Source organism: Amphiura filiformis, chromosome 7, assembly GCF_039555335.1.
Source record: "Amphiura filiformis chromosome 7, Afil_fr2py, whole genome shotgun sequence".
Taxonomy (NCBI): domain Eukaryota; kingdom Metazoa; phylum Echinodermata; class Ophiuroidea; order Amphilepidida; family Amphiuridae; genus Amphiura; species Amphiura filiformis.
In genome coordinates this window covers 52,542,058-52,561,461 of record NC_092634.1, presented here as the reverse complement: position 1 = coordinate 52,561,461, position 19,404 = coordinate 52,542,058, and the positions used below count along the sequence as shown (strand labels likewise).

At 38.0% G+C, this 19,404-nt stretch overlaps 1 protein-coding gene across 1 annotated transcript in view; it reads right to left on the bottom strand.

The window, feature by feature from the left end:
- LOC140157938 (uncharacterized) overlaps positions 1–19,404 on the bottom strand; it is a 29,393-nt gene that overhangs the window by 3,516 nt on the left and 6,473 nt on the right. Inside the window, exons 5-16 of the mRNA XM_072181186.1 lie at positions 19,208–19,376; positions 17,116–17,295; positions 13,827–14,971; positions 12,242–12,799; positions 10,075–10,175; positions 8,867–9,137; positions 7,922–8,104; positions 6,790–6,903; positions 4,556–4,856; positions 3,271–3,387; positions 1,399–1,614; positions 63–396 (exon numbers count right to left, since the gene is read on the bottom strand). Coding sequence (XP_072037287.1) covers positions 63–396; positions 1,399–1,614; positions 3,271–3,387; positions 4,556–4,856; positions 6,790–6,903; positions 7,922–8,104; positions 8,867–9,137; positions 10,075–10,175; positions 12,242–12,799; positions 13,827–14,971; positions 17,116–17,295; positions 19,208–19,376 — 3,689 coding nt within the window. The remainder of the gene's footprint in view (positions 1–62; positions 397–1,398; positions 1,615–3,270; positions 3,388–4,555; positions 4,857–6,789; positions 6,904–7,921; positions 8,105–8,866; positions 9,138–10,074; positions 10,176–12,241; positions 12,800–13,826; positions 14,972–17,115; positions 17,296–19,207; positions 19,377–19,404) is intronic.

The window sequence follows — 19,404 nt, the reverse complement described above, 5'->3', positions numbered from 1 at the left end:
GAATTTCCTAAAGTTTACAAGTTGCTTGTTTCCAATGGTTTAGGAAACTCTCTGTATTTTACCTCTTGAGTTTCCATGGGTTGATTCTCTTTTGAATCATTCTCATCTACATCCATCGGCTCCTCGTCATTTGTCTCTTTCTTAACACTGGCAGAATCTTGTGTGCTAGGAACAGCGCCCTCACTGTCCAATTCTGGTGGGGTGGATGATTCAGCTGTGTTGCTTGCTTCATCAGCTGTATCCGCTGCTTCTGCTTCAGATGTCAGGTTTGGCGGTGCCGGTGATGGCGAGTCAGTTTCGGAGGCGTCCGAGCCTTCATATTTGTTTGATCTACATTGCCATTCTGGCATGGCAACTTCACCAGGGTAGCAAATGACTGCGACATACCAATGAGCACTGTGGAAAATAAAATAAATGACACATTCAACTTTAGTTACAAGATTTTGTCTGGTTTTTAAACCACACACAACACATGCTTGCTTTTCAGTTCTTGTTAAGCAGACAATGAGTGTATCAAAATACTGTGGATGTTTCCCACCACTAACCTTAACCCTATAGTATAATAATTATTGTTTTACACAAATTATTACAAATGCAAAATTATAAGCAAGGACTGTGGAGCAATTCCAGAGATGAAATTTGTGCAGCTTTTATCAACATTGCCTCAGACTTCTTCAGGACACAAGTTATAAATGTAGACTGGCCCTTGTCTACAGAGTTTCATAGCTACAGTTGTTATCACAGAATTATGATAGCCTGTGTGTCCTGTTTATCACATAAATGGATTATGGTAAATGTCAGGATCACACTATGCAATGCGGCTTGCCCTGTACCTATTATATCACTCTTACATAAATTCTAGACAGTTCATTGGTTGATTACCATTTATCATTTTTACGATCACCCTCTCTGTGCGATAGTTTTTACCATCATGTGCTTTGCCGGAGTGCGCCTGCGCCAAGCCGTGCGCTGACTCTTAGACTCGCCAATTTAGTTATGGGGTGGACCCCAAAATTTGAAGTATATCACGGCAAAACATGGTGTTATGTTGATGAAAAAATTTATTTCCTACCTTAAATTGTATTTAGTAATAGAATTTATGTACGAGTGATATAAAACAAATATTAACTGTCTTAAATTCGTATAATGGTCGAAATAATAATCACTCGGTGAAAGATGTATTGTTCCATTCCATGGAACAATCCATCTTTCACCTTGTGATTATATTTCGCCCATCACACTCATAGACAGTTAATATTTGTATACTGATGAATTGATGGTTTTGAATGTGAAAAAGTTGCATATCATCAGCTGCTCCCTTCCCACTGCAGGATTAGTGCTTCTGAAAAGAGCCATTCAAAATAGATTGCCTCTTCATAAAACGAATTATATACGCACCTTTCATTGATGGGAATAATAATGAAGTCCTTCTCAAACAAGTCAACATTCCGTGTCCATTTCCTGACTCTATTATGGCGTTTCTCGATAGCTGATAGCTCCGGATTGGAAACATTAGGTCCATATTCTCGTTGCATCAATCTTTTGTAGAAGAAGGAACTGAAGATGTGGGTGCGTTTCTTGTCTGTTTCCGAAAGTTTCTCTGCCATCAGGTATCTAAGAAAAGATGCAAACAGATTGTCATCTCTTATTTGATAACAAGTTACATTGAGCACAATTTACAGAACTTGAAACTTGTATGTGGCAACAAAAAACCCTACCTGTTCTTTGGGCCCAACCTACCCAGGTGTATTTTGTGATGTGTATTTTTTTTCTAGCTGTCAAGTCTATGTAATTAAAAACAGATGTTTTTTGGTCGAAGCGGATTGATTGTGACTGACAGTTTTGGATTTTCCCCAAGCTTTCTGTGATCTTTCAAGGTCATTTAAGCTCGGCCTGCCTGCCTGACTTTCCAATCACTATGTGTTGAAGGGTCAAAAAAGGGCTTACCGTCAAGTTATTACTGCATGAATTAAAATATTTTCAAAATGCCAATTTTCTTTACACTCGCATGCACAAATTCAAATATACCAGTCCTCAAGAAATGTCAGAATTTCAGGAAATTTTCTTCATATGATCCTGTACAGATGTACATGTGACACGATCACAAAGAATGAGTCTAATGTCAACAAATTTCAATTTCACACTTTAAAAAATGCCTATGTATAGTCCAAACCCCATTGGACATTGAATAGAAGTGACTGGCTACCGAGTTATGAGCAATTTATCAATGGCTGAAAACAATATAAAACAAAAGAATTTGAACACAGTTTTTGCCAATATCTCAAAAAACAATATTAGCGCCATCTGACTTCTGACTCATTCCCCTTGATCATGCAACATATCGTTATGAATTCGGCAGATGGCCAAATCCAGATTTGGCTTTTGGTAAATTTCATTTTACGTATGCATTACTTTTGAATTTGAGAACACAGGATCAATACTTTACCTATAGAGGGCAGCATATCGACTTTTTAACGGTTATCGTCATTGACCGTACTGCGATGCACCGTTAGCTAACCCTGGCCTGAGTGGCGGTGTCTCAACAGACTAAGATCAGGGGTCGGAAGGTGCAAGGTCGCTTTGCAGAAATGGGGCTACCTACCAGAAGGGCAAAACACTACCTGTGAGTGTGGAAAGGTTCCACAGACTATGGAACACCTGTTGTTGTGTCCACAGATGGGGCAACACTGCACACATGAGGACCTAGCTGAATTCAATGATTCTGCTTGTCACTGCGTCAGCTATTGGCTCGGGCACATTTGACCCCGCGCTTGGACACGCTAAGAAGAAGAAGCTAACCCTGTATGATGCCCTATTTTGAATATTTACTATGCTGTTAAAATTAATTTACCAAAAGCCGAATCCGGATTCGGCCATCTGCCGAATTCATAACGATATATGCAAAGGGACATTGTTAGACCATCTTAATTAAATCCTGTGCCCCAAAGCTTGTGAGAAATTGAAAACCTAATGCGGAATGCCTTTTTTTTTATTGTATTTTTTTTTATGTCAATTTTTTGATGTGTCAGTTCAGGATTTCAGACAAAAATTTTGTGCAAAAATTATCCAATGTTGCAAATGTTGGAATAGTAGATTAATAAAGTCACTGCTACAAACTATTATTCTACTCTTTTATTATTTTCGTGTCCAAAATTTGCAAAACAATTTGAAACTTATGATCAAATATGAATTTTTGGGTTTTATTTTTGCCTTTTTGTTAAAAAAAAAATGTCAAGACATAAAAAAAAAAAAAAAATAATTACTACTTACTTGAGATAGAAGTCAATTATAACATCATTGAGAAATTCTCCCTCATCCAGACATGCCTTGTCATCAGATGTGACTGTAATACCACCCGTACTTGGAGGTGGTGGGTAGATGAACAACCTGAAGAAAAACATGCAAGCATCAGGTCAGTGAACAAAAACTTGAACTGCTGCCTGGAATATTTTCTGTGAGCACAGAGCACGACCCTTAGCAGGTGGTGTGGTGGGCCCCTGGGGTCAGCATCCCTGGAAGCGCTTTGGTTTGATGCAGCGATGCTTTTTCAGGGGCAAAAATGAGCATGTTAACTCTTCTGCGGCACTGTTATGTGTATTATGTTTGTCTATTTTTGATAGATTTATAATGTTGTTCCCAGACAATTTTCAGAGCTGCAGAAAATGGGAAGATCTTCGGATATTTTTCTGCAACTCAGGAACCCTAATACCAGGATACTGTGGATGTAAGCCCTGGCAAGCATCTATTCTTAATCTTGATCATTCTCATCACATGCAGTTTAAATGATGGGAAAAATGTCATGCTTACAATATCCACATAGAAACAGTTGCTCTTTTGTTTACTTCATTCATGTAGAACATAACGTATGTCTCACTAACAAGTGAAATTACATAGGGTGATAGGCACAACACTGGGTTCTTGAATTTAAATCAAAATACCTATAAAAGCAAAAAACAGCAATACGACTGACATTTTTATGATGTAATCTATCGCGATCAAGTCATAAGCTTTACTAAGGTTAATGTCATAATTGTTCTGATTTCCGGATATGCGGTAGTAATAATTGAGCGTGTAGAAAAGATGCAATAGATGACCAACGCATCAACCATCTTGTTGTCATCATTGTTCATCATCCAATCAGCTTGATTGTTTAGCGCTACTTCGTTCAACTTCATGCTCATATACACTTAACGCATGGCATGTAACTCTCATCAATTACAAATTTACTTAACCGATGTGTTACCTACAATCCCGGAAAAAATGTGTTCGAACACCCACTGTAATTCCTATGTTCTTCTTAGCATAGTGCGCACGCTATACGAGTCACTGGAAACTAAGAATTATAATAGTGTTGTCTCAACGTTCATCTTAAGCATGCCCCCCTTCCCTTTCCCCACCAAACAAGATAGGAGAAGATATGGTGAAGATGAGCATATTGGGCATGCCAACATTGTACGGGGGTAGAAGGGGGACCATTTCCAATAAGGCCTTAAAAGTGTTCGAACAATTATTTCTAAGATTGTAGTTTAGTGTGATGGAATATGATTACACTTACGTAACACATGGCCCCAAGGCTCTCCTCATCACCACATCATTATCATCCGCTCCTTCCTCCTCATACGCCATCATTTCAGTTGACCTCTCTACATTGGTAACTTTCAATGTCTTTGGATCTACCGTCACAATAGTCTTATCACTAGCTGGTGAGCAGATGGCCACAGAGGGTTGCCTGATGGCCACAGAGGGTTGCCTGATTCTAGGGCGTCCTGCCTCATGTAGAAAGCAGTGTTCTGGTGGTTTGCTGACTACAAGCAGACGGTTCACAGCTTCTTTGTCCAATTCTTCAAATAAGGCACCTTAGTGGTAAGAGACATAGTTTATTTTTACGTTAGAAGTGAATTTCATAATCGTATCTTGCTTTGTTTTATTTTTATGGTTTGATGAAAAATAAACTTATATTAAGGTTCGTCTGCTAGATTATTAGTCTAAAGAATATAAAAGTTTGGGCCAAAAAGCCTGATTTTCGCCCAAATTTCAAATATTTTTGGTGAAGTTGGTAAAAATTCAAAAAAATGAAATATCAGTCCTTAGATATTTTTATATAGTTGTTAAAAATTAATAAAAACATTTTTTTGGCCAAACAATTTTTTTGTTACGTTGCACGAAAAAATTTGGCCCAAAAAACCTGGTTTTTTTGGATTTTCTCCGAAAATGAGCATTTTGGCCCAAATTGGACCTCACAGATGAATTCATCAAGTCATTTCCATTCTAAAAATGTATACTTTTATATTCTTTAGACTAATAATTTAGCAGTTATGAGGCCCGAAAGTTTTCATAATTCCAGGGTTCAGACCAACCTTAAACTTAAGTGTGGGTTGTCACAGACTTTCAATAATAAAATTCTGCATCTTATCCATTTGTCTAAGATCCAATCACAAAATAACATCTCAACACATGGGGCATACCTGAATCACAAGGATGCCAGATGTAAGTTGCCTGAAGTGACTTTTAAGAAAAAGCCTAAAAAGTGTGTGAATTTTGGGCTTATCAACTGAGCCTCAAAATGGGCTGAGTGAAAATAATAAAGTGTGACATTTTTGGAGTAACAAAAGTAGGAAATCAGGCAATTGTATTTTTAATATGCAAAGATATAATTTGTTTTTATGTCGTACTCTATTAATGATTTCAAAATGGATACAAATTCAATGCTAACCATTAATGATCCTGGCATTTTGGCTCTATAGGACACTCCAAAAGCGAAATTAAAAAAACTTATAAAGAAAAAGTCAAATTACGGTAAATTTACACCCATACCCAGGATTGTACCTGGAAACCAAACTTTCTGGTCTAATATGACTCTGATGCTACATTTTTTTTAAATTTATTTATTTGTTCGGGTTTTGACAACCCTGGATAACCCAAGAAGGCCTCTATTGAAGCTTATTTCCATTGGGGTCCATTTTGAACACCGGGCGGATTGGGAACAGTCAGGGGTTAACACCCTACTCTTTTTCGAAACTGGCTGCGAGATACATGTACAGGTATGGCTCTCTGTACACGGGACCGATGGCTTAACGCCCCTCCGAAGGGCGGAGTACTTTCATGATTCATTTACCCAATTCTAAATGAACCATGGGGAGAGCGGAAGTCTGAATTTAATCTACAGAAGTTGCCAATTAATTTCAGACTTTTTTTTTCCAAGTCAATATCCCAGCAAATCGCCACCGCCGAAATCGAACCGGGACCTCATGCACTAAAGGCAAGTACCCTAACCATTGCGCCACGCTCTCCCACATCTGGACATAAATATATCAAAAACTGTCTGATCATGACATAATTTGTCTTTTAATCACTGAGATTATACTGATCATTTTCATTGTCATAAATAATACAAACAGGTTTCCAGCTACATATTTTCCTATTTACTTTCATTTCCCTTCATTCTTCCATTGACAACCAAGCACCTTGGTATTGTGCAAAATAGTTATAGGCAATTCAAGCCACAAACTATGTAATGCGATCTGTGAAAACCCTGCCCATGCATGGTGAAATTTTTCATTTTTGATTTTTTTAAGGCACTGTACAGATAGCTCTTTTCAGAACTGTTTTCATTTTGTACATGACTTCAACATCAAAAGTTATAAGCTGAGAAGAAAAGTAGAGGAATTGGTTAAGAATTTCAGTCTTTATTCCATTTTATAAAACAATATAGCATAATGTGACATGTGAAGAATTTTCACAGATCACATCACATATGTGATAGAGAGAAATCATGGCTGGGTTACTCACTTTTCATCCTGTTGGTGCATGCAGCCATGCCATCAAACGCCTCTAGTATTTTACTTGTGTGATTATGATCAGGATCACTTAGCGGTCGTACGATTACTCGCTTTTCACTTTCCGCTGAAATAACAATAGGTTAGAAAGCAATGTTAAGTTGCAGCAGCAAGGTTTGACCCCTTTGTCATAATGTGCCAATTTTATCTGTCTACTGTGTGATGGTAAAAATATAAGGGTATAGCGCGAGGTTTCCACCTCGACTCGCCAATTTAGGTGCGGGTGTTGCTTCTAAAATAAATATGTATTTAGATATCTTTTAATTTATTTTGTTTGTCTGGTGATTTATGAAAATAAATAGAAGCAAGGGAACTTATTTATGAGTTATATAAAACAAATATTGAATGTTTTTATTCGTTCAATGGTTTGGTGAAATATGAACTGTTCCATTAAAGACTCGTAGAATGGAACAGTCCATATTTCACCTCATGTAAATATTCTTACCATTGAACTCATAAACATTTAATATTTTGTATACCATTTCATGGGCTGGAGGAGGAATAAAATGGAAAAATAGGCATATATCTTTCAGTTGGATTACAGTCAACTCCAATTGCAAGTGGCAACCAATTTATTTGAACAACTGAAAATAACTATAGGAAAATTACTAATTTTGTGTTCATCGTGGAACTCTTGGTACACCAGCAACTTTGCAGGTAGCATCACAAGGGCATATGGCGTAGCCACAACTTTTTAGAACTGACCAATCATGTTTGTGTAATAACATGTGTCCACATCCATGTCATACGCCACATGTAAAGTTCTATGATAAATAGGTTTCCTATAAATGTGATTAGTCTTTTTCCCTGGGCCTCAAGGAAGAACAGATGATTAATTGTGTTTTCAATTGATTGAACGTCCCAGGTTAAAGAAGAAATAAAACAAACAAACAAACAGTCGCTAAAGTGTCAAGATGAATTCCTTTTACAATGAGTACACACTTGGTGTCAAACGTTAGCCAGGCAGGACTCAATATGATTGAGGCAGCCAATTAGCATAAATTGCATACACATTAGCACTTAGAATATGCTTATCTTATAAAAGGTATTGTGATTTTTATTTTGCCGATCTTTTTCTTGCTTACCTCCACTCCCGGGATCAAAGAAAGGCCCTTTACCCTTCACCATCTTTAGTCTTTCTCTTACAACCATGGCAAATTTAGGTGTAGTATAGATGAATATCGTGGGCATTCCTTTCTTCAAGCTGTACTGGCATAGTGTGATGTCTTTAGCATCAAGTCTCAACTGAGAACAGTTGTCTGTTGTAGCTGTGATTGAGATTGAAAGAACAAAATGTCAAACAAGGTTTAATTCCTTTGAAAAAGAAATGTTTGTTTTTCTTACAAGCAAAGAAATCACTTGCAGTGGATTGTCCATGGCCTGTTTGAATATCACTTCTCACAAATTAGCTCCTTGAAATCTTTCAAGTTCAGATCAGGAGCAAACATTTCAGTGCTTTTTTTTTAATATGCAATGATAAATTAAGATTCATTTTAAAATTCATAGTTATATACATCCATGGCCAGCACTGATTAAGGGCATAAGTGTTTGCCTTGGTGCTTTCACCCATGGCCCATTGAACTATTCTAAACAAGCACTCTTCTGTGAGTTAGATGGATATAAGCACCAAGATGTATGATATCACAACATCTCAATTGACTCCAGATGTAAACCTAATGTCGCCATCATTCTCATGTTTGAAAACTTTTTCAATAACATTTATGATTCAACACAACACCCACATTTTGTATTTCATGTCCTTGACATTTGTGACCCATCACATCGAAACAGACCACTTCGCGGCTAGCTTCATTGGTAGATAACAATGAAAGAAGATGGAAAAATATAAAGAAAATAAAAAGAATTCTGAGCTTGTTTTGTTTCATAAAACATTTTTACTGTATTTGATTTCAACAAGCAAGGTATTATTTTTAAGCTTTTTAGTGTTTGAATCTTCATTTTATGTGATGGGTCACATTTAGTTGTATGAATCCTTAAAAAAAACATGTTTCTGGTTGTGAAATACTCACCATTAAAACTAAACAGGACACAATTACTTTGAAATACAACTGGATTGATAACAGTTGGTGTCCATGAGCCAAATCGTATCAGGCACACGTCCATGCTCTCCACTATCGGCACAACTGAAGGACCAAGCTTCATGGCTTGTTCCGGTTCCGGCTCTGGCTCCTGCTCCACAGTAATTGCTGTTGGGTTCTTTTTCACAACTTTCTTAGGGGGCATGTTGGGCGCATCTGGAGTGAGGGTTATTGGTGCCAAGTCATCGGGAGTGTTTCCATCCTATTAAATTTCAAAACAAAAATGGCCAGAGTTCAAGAACAGAATGAAATTACTTGGGGGTTACTTTGAGGGTATTGTGAAAAATCTTAAACATTTTGCTTTGGATCAGGGGAATATCCGTCAAAGCAATTTTTCACAATACCCGAAAAATAACGAATGCAAAGTCATTCAAAACCGTCGCTTTTTACTATTTTAATTCCATTTGCATCACATTTTCTTCTTGTAAAATTGATAATTAAATACAATTTTAACTTTATCTTTTGTTTTCCCTGTGAAAAATCAAACAGGCTAAGTCGAAGATAGGTGGTGTGTCAGTGTGACCTCTAAACCATTTTTCACAATTGAATACCTGAGTGGAAGAAAGGCCCAACTCCAATTTTTTTACAAAAATGAGTTAGACCCAGCATTTTATTGCCTGCAGACTGGTCTTCCTTATGTGTGAAAGATGAGCCAAAATCCACTCTCTAAATAGTCTTCCACGTACACTTATATTAATCATGGTTTTTATGGAAGAAAGGCCCAACTCCATGGAATAATAACACAGTGGTAACAAAAGTTATGTATATTATAGGGGCAAGGAATCCAGTCACTACACTGAAATTTCAATGATTGAAGACAAGCGTTATGTTGTTTATGATAAGAAAAGAGGTACCGCTAGAATGTACCTCATATCTTAACATATAATGAACCACTTGTCTTGAATCACTGAAATTTCAGTGAAGTAATTGGATTCCGTGCCCCTATATAATATACATATAACTTTTGTAGTTTAGTTATTTTTTGAGAAAAATGCAAAATTAGTCACAAAATTTATCAGGGGGTGTAGTACCACCTTAAACTATCAGCAAGCCTGACATACAATTATAACAACACAACATCATGTTCCATTATTTGATAACCACTAAGTTCATCAGAGCATAAAAAGAGATGAACTAACCGGATCTCTCATTTTGGATTTCCTCTTCACAGGTGGTGTCTTGGAAAGGTCTACATCAGACTCGGACTCAACTGTACTGGACCCGTTGGACTGTTGGGATTCTGTGAATTGATAATGCAATAATAGGTTAAGATGACAAATAGTGTTCTTTTAGATATCATGGGCAGTGTATAAAAACTAGGTTGGCAATTTATCTCAATAAATACTTGTATTTCACCACCAGTACCACAATTGCAGGCAAACAGTCTGGAAATACAGTACGAGGGTTAAGAACCAGAAAGCTTTAACTCTCGTGCTAGTTGGATTCCTTGCACCATTTCCTTTCTGAAAATGTATACTTTTATATACTTATCATCATCATTTTTATAGATACAATACAAAACAATGTCTAAAATTTCCCACTTTGAGTGATCCTGCGTGCCCCCTTAACTCTCAATGTGTCACATTGTGAGTTAAGGCTTTCTGGTTCTCAACCCTCTAGTATTGCAAAGTGAAAACAGTCAGTCAACCAAGCTAAAGGGGTATATGTAGGAGCACGTGTGGCCGAGTGGATAAGGCGCCCGACTCATAATACATAGGTTGTGAGTTCGAGCCCCGCTCGTGCCAACGTGTTGTGTCCTTGGGCAAGGCACTTTATCCTCATTGCCTACTTGGGGGATGTGGTTGGGTTGGATTGATGTTTGTATAGTTGTTTGTTTCAATGTTGCAATATTGGCGCTGATTAAGCTGCTGCCAGCAAAATTGCATTGTGTCTGTTTAGGTGTGTTTAATGTACAATTCTAGCAATTTGACCTGCGGGTCACGATTAGAGTTTGAAATAAAACCTTTCTTCTTTTCTTCTATATATATAATACTTGCAATAGTTCATCAAATTAATGTAGTTTACAGTTAAATATGCATCATAGGTAATAGTTTCAATCTCTTTTGACAAGTTTTTCCACTTAAAACCAATAATTTGTCACTTATCTGAACTTCAATTGTGAAACAGACTATACCTTGGTTTACTTCAGGCTTAGGTAGTAACATAGTTACATATTTAGCTGGTCAAAGTATCAAATCATATGCCTAAACTTAATTGAGGAGAGAGTACATGCACACAAAGGCGAAGTCCATGGCACAACCGCAAAATAACATACAGACCTTACTCTTTGTATATAAGATTATATGCCTTTTACTGCTTGTTTCCCAGCCAAGACACGGCAAGTAGTGCCGCTGAGAAATAGGACCATGTGTATAAGAAGGGAATGCTCTATTTGCTGTACATAGATGATTACAGACCAAAACTGGTCAAAATGATATTTGTGCCCACTTCACTTAATTTCAAAAATTGTTTGAAATCTTGGCACAAGTCAGAATTGTGAGTATAAGCTAAGAGTTAGCTCATAATTTTAATATTTTATGCGATTATAAAAAGGTCAAAACATATGTTTTCAAAAACTTAAAATGCATAACTTGAAATTAGTCTTTGTACAAGTTTTTGGGCTTGATTGTCACAACATACGAAAAATACCCTAAAATCTGTGCGTTTTTGGCCTGTATTTTTCCAAAAATTTTGCGAAATAATAAAATTTGACTTTCATTATAAATGTTACACTTTTACCTACATTTCATTTGGCAAAACAGGACAATATGTGACATGGTCAAGGGGAATGAGTCGCATGTCGACCCTGGTCGAAAATGAGTTTTACATATGTTTCTAAAGAGGACATTTAGAGCTTTCAGAAACTGAAAACCTCATGTTGATACGACTTTTCTTTGCGAAGTTACGTCAATTCATCAATGAAGGAAAACAATATAAAACAAAAGAATTTTAACACTTTCTTTGCCAATATCTCAAAATCAATATTAGCGACATCCGACTCATTTCCCTTGATCGTGTCACATATTTTTTTAAATCCTAAAATTAGGCCTCCGACATGCTGATCCAGAGCCTTCTGTATCTAAATTAGAACTGGTACGGGCCAGAATTTCATTTCACAGTGTGAGAATCAATCTTGATTCTTGCAGAATAAATTTGCGGGAATCATTTGATTCTTGCAAATCAACTTCTGTGTAAACTACAAAAAGTTTGCGAGAATCAACTTGATTCGCACAAATTTGTTCACAAGAATCTTTGCGAGAATCGGATTCTCGCCGATATTCTGACCCTGAATTTAAGTGTCTTTACCTGATATAACCATGACACTCTTATTTGGAGTATCAGCTGGAGTACCAGCATTTGATGATACAGGCCCTGAACTGCAGCTATCAGCGTCGTCTTCACTGTCTGATGAGATGGAAATCAACTCTGGCTCGGGTCGTTTTGCCACCGCTCTCCCACGTCCCCTTCCTCCTCTTCCTCTGCGACTACCCCTCCCACCACCTCTTGTGCTGATTCGAGCCGCAGCTCCGGAATTCTTATAGGACTCCAGATGCGTTGATAGCTTTTGTGCATAAAAAGCATTAGCGGACACTCCGCTACCAACTTTCTTCATAATAGTTACTTTAGAGCTATCTGATTCCTCATCTTTAGACACAGCTGCTGAATGTTTGTACGCAGGATATAAGATGATCTTGTCAGACTTCTTTCTGTACTTGGTCGGTTTCTTTTTTGAAAAAAATAGGTTCTTTCCACAAGATTCACACTTTTTAAGGTCAGCTGACCAGCAGCCACAGTTTGGGCATAGGGCCTCTTTGTCTTGATACTCAGCTGGGATTTCTGGTGATTTGGGTCTTGGAGGTGGTTCTGTATAAAAAGATAAATAAGTACACATTATATTCACATTTTGTTGACCTGAATGATTAAAGACAGTCCTCATAGATGACATACACTGGCCAGAAGTCAACATCATTATGAAGAAGATCCTTGTGATGAGTTATGTCACATAACCACTCAATGAATACAGAGGTCAATCACTACTCATGAATGGCCATCATTATGTAAATGAGATAATAGAGGCTATCTGGGTAAAAGAGATGTAAAAGAGATGCTCATAATATAAAGCTGTTAAAATATTTAAATTGGGATCTCCAAAAAAGACATTCATCCTTTTGACTTAAGTACATGTTGACAAATAAATTCATCAGGTGTGAGGCTGACAAATAAATATTGATTGGCTGTTAATACTATAGCAAAGAGTGGACAGTTAGGTGAGTTAACCAACCCAAAATATAAACAAAATCCCAGCCAGCAAACAACCCAACTGAAAAAAAAAGCAAAGAAATGTGTAAGCTTGGAATTTGAATCCACATACTGCGATTTTCCAGTCAGACACCTTATCTATTAGCAGGGGTTTCTTTTAAAAGCCCTTTGCTGAAGGCGGTATATTAATTGTTTTTATCATACTCTTTCAATTGCAATTTTTTTTCCTCTGAAGGGGTATAACACATTGCCCAGGGGGTAATTTTCTATTTTGGAAGACTTTTTTAACAATGTGTGTCTCAACCTAACCATTTTTTTTTCTGACAGGGCACTCAAGTATCTATTTTTTTAAATATTAGTAATGTCACCTTAATTAAACCCTGAGTCTCAAAGTTTGTGAGAAATTGAAAACCTGATGCAGAATGCATTTTTAAATTTTTTATTTATTTATGCGGCAGTACAGGCTTTGGGACAAGCATTTTAAGGATAAGCACCCCCTTAAAATGATTTGCTCAAAAACCATGGGTGCTATTTAGGTTGGATACAGTAACTGCTTTTGTCCTGTGGCTTTTATCAGTTAAAAACAACTCTTCTTATCAACAACAGAGCACATAAATGAGAGATAATGTACCTTTAACAGTTTCTTTTTCTTCAACCACTGCAGTAGGCATCTCTTCTGTTTTAACCTCCTGGGAAGACTCTGTTGATGGCGTGGTGCTCTGCGAAGAGGAGATGGTCTGCGAGGAGGAGATTGTCTGCGAGGAGGATATCGTCTGTGAAGAGGATATCGTCTGTGGAGAAGAAACGGTCTGCGCTGAACTCTGTGATGAAGACTGTGGAGAAGTCTTTGATGCTACTGCTTCAGTTTTTATTACCGTGGACGTAGCTTGTGTCACTGGTGGCTGTAAAGTTACTGCCAAAGACTGTGACAGAGACTTCAACGCCCCCGGCTTTAAACCCCCTTTCATTTGTGGCGACGCCTTTGACACTGCCTGCAGCATTGACCGTGCCATTTCTTCAGAATATCTTTGCACTGGCTCTGCCGTTTTACTTACAGTTTGCGACTTCGCTTTTGGCTTTCGTTTGGCCCCTTTTGGTTTGGTTGTATCCGATTGCTGCAACACAACCTGTTCAGCTGCATGAGGAGGCAGTAAAGACATACTGTTTGCAGCAGGTGTTTCCACTTTTATAGATGACGCACCTGTTGTACTGATTGTCCCTACCACTGATGATAACAATGCCCTCATTTGCATTGATGCTGATGGCAATGTACTAGTGCAATTCATTCCTAGTGAGCTTGGAACTTGAGTTGCTGGAACTGACATCCTCATAGCAGCTTGATTATCACCACTGGCTGACACCACCACACCAGGTGATGTTAGCGATAGTCTTCTTGGTTGATAAGGGGACCCTTGAACCATCACATTTTGGTTACCTTTCATTGAGGAGTCGCTACTGTCACTATGCGATAGTGGTGGTTTAATTCTGTAATAAGCCTGGTGAGGGCTTGCTCCCTGGGAGGTATTGACCATTTGCGGGCTAGATATTTGACCAGGGCTACTGATGAACTGGTGTCGCACACTGGGGGATTGAGGTTGTGTGGGTACGACATGGGTCGTAGTAGCGGCAGTGTTCATTCGGATGGTTTGGGTTGCAGGTTGGTGTGCTATAGTTTGTGTGGGAGTTACAGCAACAGGTTGCTGCTGCTGCTGCTTCTGCTGATGTTGTTTTGATGACGATGTTGGTACTCTGTAAATGACATTGAATATCTGAGGTCTGTGGAGATTAATAAAATGGGAACAAAAATGTTACAATGAATATTTTTAAGTAAAATGAACTTGTTTGCATGATTATTGTTGCATGACTATTCTGACAATTGCTTTGTTGATTTCCATCTCATCGGACAGTGAAGACGATGCTGATAGTTGGAATGAGCTTGTTCCATGAATATTCTAACTGGGTCAGTCCATGTCAAATCAACCAATATTCTGAAAAGTTCCCAGGTGACCCTCTCAGATTTAATGAAATTCTATCAGAATAATCTTTTGTGGCCACAATGAACCCATACAAAAATTAGGCTTCATAGGCCATGTCGTTTTCGAGAAATGGCCCTTTGAAGTTTGGCCCGGACCCCCCCTTTTTGGCACTCGCGAGTGTCATTGGTGATTTTTACCAACTTTGGTAGCTCATAACTTCTTGTTTTAAACAGATATAAAGCTGCAATCTTGGATTCTAGCTAACCTTATGTCATATTTTCAGAATCTGGCTCTTAATTTCAGATATCTGCTTTCCTTTTTAAGTTATGAGCACCCAAAGTTGGTCATTTATTCAATCGCAAGTGTGATTTTGTCATTTTTGGGGTCCCCTGGTGCCAAAAATATGTGGTCATATGACTCAAATGTCATAGATATATTGTCTATGGGTACATATCTGAGCCCACAAGCAAGTTTGAGCAAATCAAACCATTAATGGAGGAATGGGCGGCATCCGAAGTTGGGTTTGGGTGAAAATTTGCTGGAGACCCCCCTCTTTCTGACCAATGGTTGACCATGTTGACAGTTGAAACATGAATTGAAATTTACTGACATGAAACATACTGAATGAGACCTACCCAGAAACAAAAATTCAGCTTTGGTACTCAACTCCATCATAGTTAGATGGCAGCTTGAAAATAGGGTGGAAAACCTGCTATTTCTTGTCTAAGGGTGTTGAATTCAGCAACCATGACAACAAAATCAGCAAAATTTGACAAAGTTTTTTCACAAGTTACCTCAAGTGTCATATGAAATATGTTCTGGGTGTGTTTTAGAGGCTAATAAACACACCTAGAGTGGTCTGTAATGTACAACCCAAAAATATGCACATATACTTAGTAAAATTTGGCATATTTTGTTACCATGGCTGCCGAATTCAACATCCTCAGACAAGAAATAACAGGTTTTTATCCCTATTTTCAAGAGCCATCTAACTATGATGGAGTAGAGTACCAAAGCTGAATTTTTGTTTCTAGGTAGGTCTCATAAGTATGTTTCATGGCTGTAAATTTCAATTCATGTTTCAACTGTCAACATGGTCAACCATTGGTCAGAAAGAGGGGGGGTCTCCAGCAAATTTTCACCCGAACCCAACTTCGGATGCCGCCCATTCCTCCATTAATGGTTTGATTTGCTCAAACTTGCTTGTGGGCTCAGATATGTACCCATAGACAATATATCTATGACATTTGAGTCATATGACCACATATTTTTGGCATCAGGGGACCCCCAAAATGACAAAATCACACTTATGCAGTTGAATAAATGACCAACTTTGGGTGCTCATAACTTAAAAAGGAAAGCAGATATCTGAAATTTAGAGCCAGATTCTGAAAATATGACATAAGGTTAGCTAGAATCCAAGATTGCAGCTTTATATCTCTTTAGAACAAGAAGTTATGAGCCACCAAAGTTGGTAAAATCACCAATGACACTCATGAAAGTGCCAAAAAGGGGGGTCTGGGCAAAAACTTCAAAGGGCCATTTCTCGAAAACGACATGGCCTATGAAGCCTAATTTTTGTATGGGTTCATTGTGGCCACAAAAGATTATTCTGATGGCATTTCATCAAAATCTGAGAGGGTCACCTGGGGACCCCTGGTTGATTTGACATGGACTGACCCAACTACAGTTGTAACTTTCAGTGGCTGACAAATTTGGCATGGTGTTGTGCTCGCAGGAGACACCAAGGATAGCAATTTAAATGTCCAGGCCGTGTTATTTACGGTACATGTTTTATGCAATAGGCAGCATTCAAAGTAAGTGGCAGTACCATAATTCTCTAGAAGCTAGTGTAGGTTATCTCGAAACATTTAGTCATATTTTACTGTTATATGCCGACTAGTCGACTACTCAATTGGGTTATGATTATGCTTGTTTACTTACTGTTGATTTGGTGAATTGGAAGGAATTGATATTTGATAACTCTGGTGCGGACTACCCTGTTGTTGTTGATTTAGTGGCAATCTGAGGTTACCCTGCTGATCTATGAGTAGCTGTGCCAACTGCTGCGTATCCAAGCCATGTCCTGGTTGTATATCTAATGAGATTTTATGCGGACTCGGACTGTAAAGACATAAAAAAATAGTTAGGTAATAGCATTTCCCTAAAATTTGGTCACACATATGTACTGTACACTCCCATATCCGAGTAACCCCCGAATCACTAGTCTAGTGTACTGGTGCATTCAAATGGGTCTCTATAGAACCGGCAATTTCAAAACATGACGCACAAATATGAAAGATCTTTGACAGTTTCTCTTGGATCTGTTCTCATAATTTTACACCCCCCCCCCCGATTTTGGATCTATGGGGATTTGTACAGGGAAGAGCTTCAAGGAATTATTTTTGACCAAGGAAACATTGCCCGGTTTTAGAGGGATTTTATTTTTGGTACCGGTACTGCAATTCACCTGTTGTGCATAGCATAGTGATCATGAAACCAACAACTTTTAAAACATCCATTCTGAAAGAGGGCATACTCTCAAGATTCATTTATCCAATATTAAGGTTATACGAGGTATTGTTGGTCGATGCAGCCAACAAAAAAAAAAGATTTTCATTACCTGAATCAATATATTATTGAAAAATAACACTTTGGTGTTTTGCAAAAGTTCATTCTACAAATCATATACTTTGAAAACTTGCTTAATTTATTGTTGCTAATGAGTTATGTACGTTTTACAAAAGTGTTGTTTCAGCCCTCTTTACAAAGAACCACAGGACCTACAAAAGTATGTCTGTAATATTTGAATTCTTCTGCACGCTCGCTATGAATTGAGCAATGCAATTTTTGCTAAAGCTCACTACATGTACCATTCACAAGATGCTGTGAACTACATTTTTTTTGCTGCTTTGACCAACAATACATTGTATACCCTTAAAATGACGAGTTCAAATGCAAAACGATAAACATTTTGTTTTTCAATTTGAGATTGGGAAACAACATGATTTAAATATAATTTTAGAAAATAATAACCATTCACTCAATACGGTACTCTCTCTCCCAGATCAAGCTAGTAAGACTTAGAAGTAACCGGCCTGACTGGCTAGTGCCTATAAAAGTTAAGGTACAGCCCTGTACTGTGTCCCATGTTCAACCCAGAAGTACCAAAATATTTTGTTTAAAATGCACAACAAACAATGAAGTCCAAAGTTATGTTCACTTAGATTCACATTTAGCTTACGCTAGTCAGTGTACCTAGCGTAGGTGTACGTCATTCTATATCAATCAATAATGTTGTGTGTCTCACCACTCCCAGGTTGAACAGAGTATAGAGTAAGCAATTTATCTTTTAGTTGATAAGAATTCTGCAATCTTATTGGTCAAACACCACTTGGATAAAAATTATTACCTGCACACTCCTCATTAATATATGGGCAGGTATAATATTTCCCATATTACCTGCGTAGTCCTAACACGCACGCATCTGCGTAACATGACTCGTGTGATATCCTAAACCTTGCGCGCATACTTCACACTTGGCATGGCTGCACTGTTAATAAAACAAGGAAGAAATTGCCCTATTTTTCCGTAAGATTGTCAAATTAAATTCCTTCAAAAAAAGTTTACAAACAAGTCGTAAGATAATAAATCATGTTCACTAAAGTATAAAATTGTTACCCCCTGTTTTCATGGAATACGGCACCAGACCGTAGATATTTTCTCGTATTTCGTGAACAAACAGGGGGTAACGGTAACTAATAGAGTGTATGCAATAAACCAACCGGAACGGTATAACAATTGAGATGGCAGCCATGTTGGAGGACAGTTCTAAAATAGCTTAAGATGACAGAGGGACAGGTCTCTAGATCGATTCCACATCCATTCATACCTATCACCTGTTTTAATGTATTATCATGCGATTTGCCCCGTGGCACCTTATGGAGGACAGAATTTTATTTAAATGAGGATGACTCTGTCATGAGTGACGTTGTATTGCATACCCTCTATAGTGTACCATGATTATTGTGATTACCTTGAGGTATGTTGACTCATGTTTAACCCAGTTGCATTTCCACGTAATCCTCGACCTCGACCTCTTGTACCTCTGGTACCTCTTGATCTTTGACCTCTGCCTCTACTTCCCTCGGCCTCCACGCTGATGAAGTTGTGGCTCCACCTAACACAACTTGAGGTGCTGTGTTCTTAGGAGGAGACTGCATTGCTGTGGGT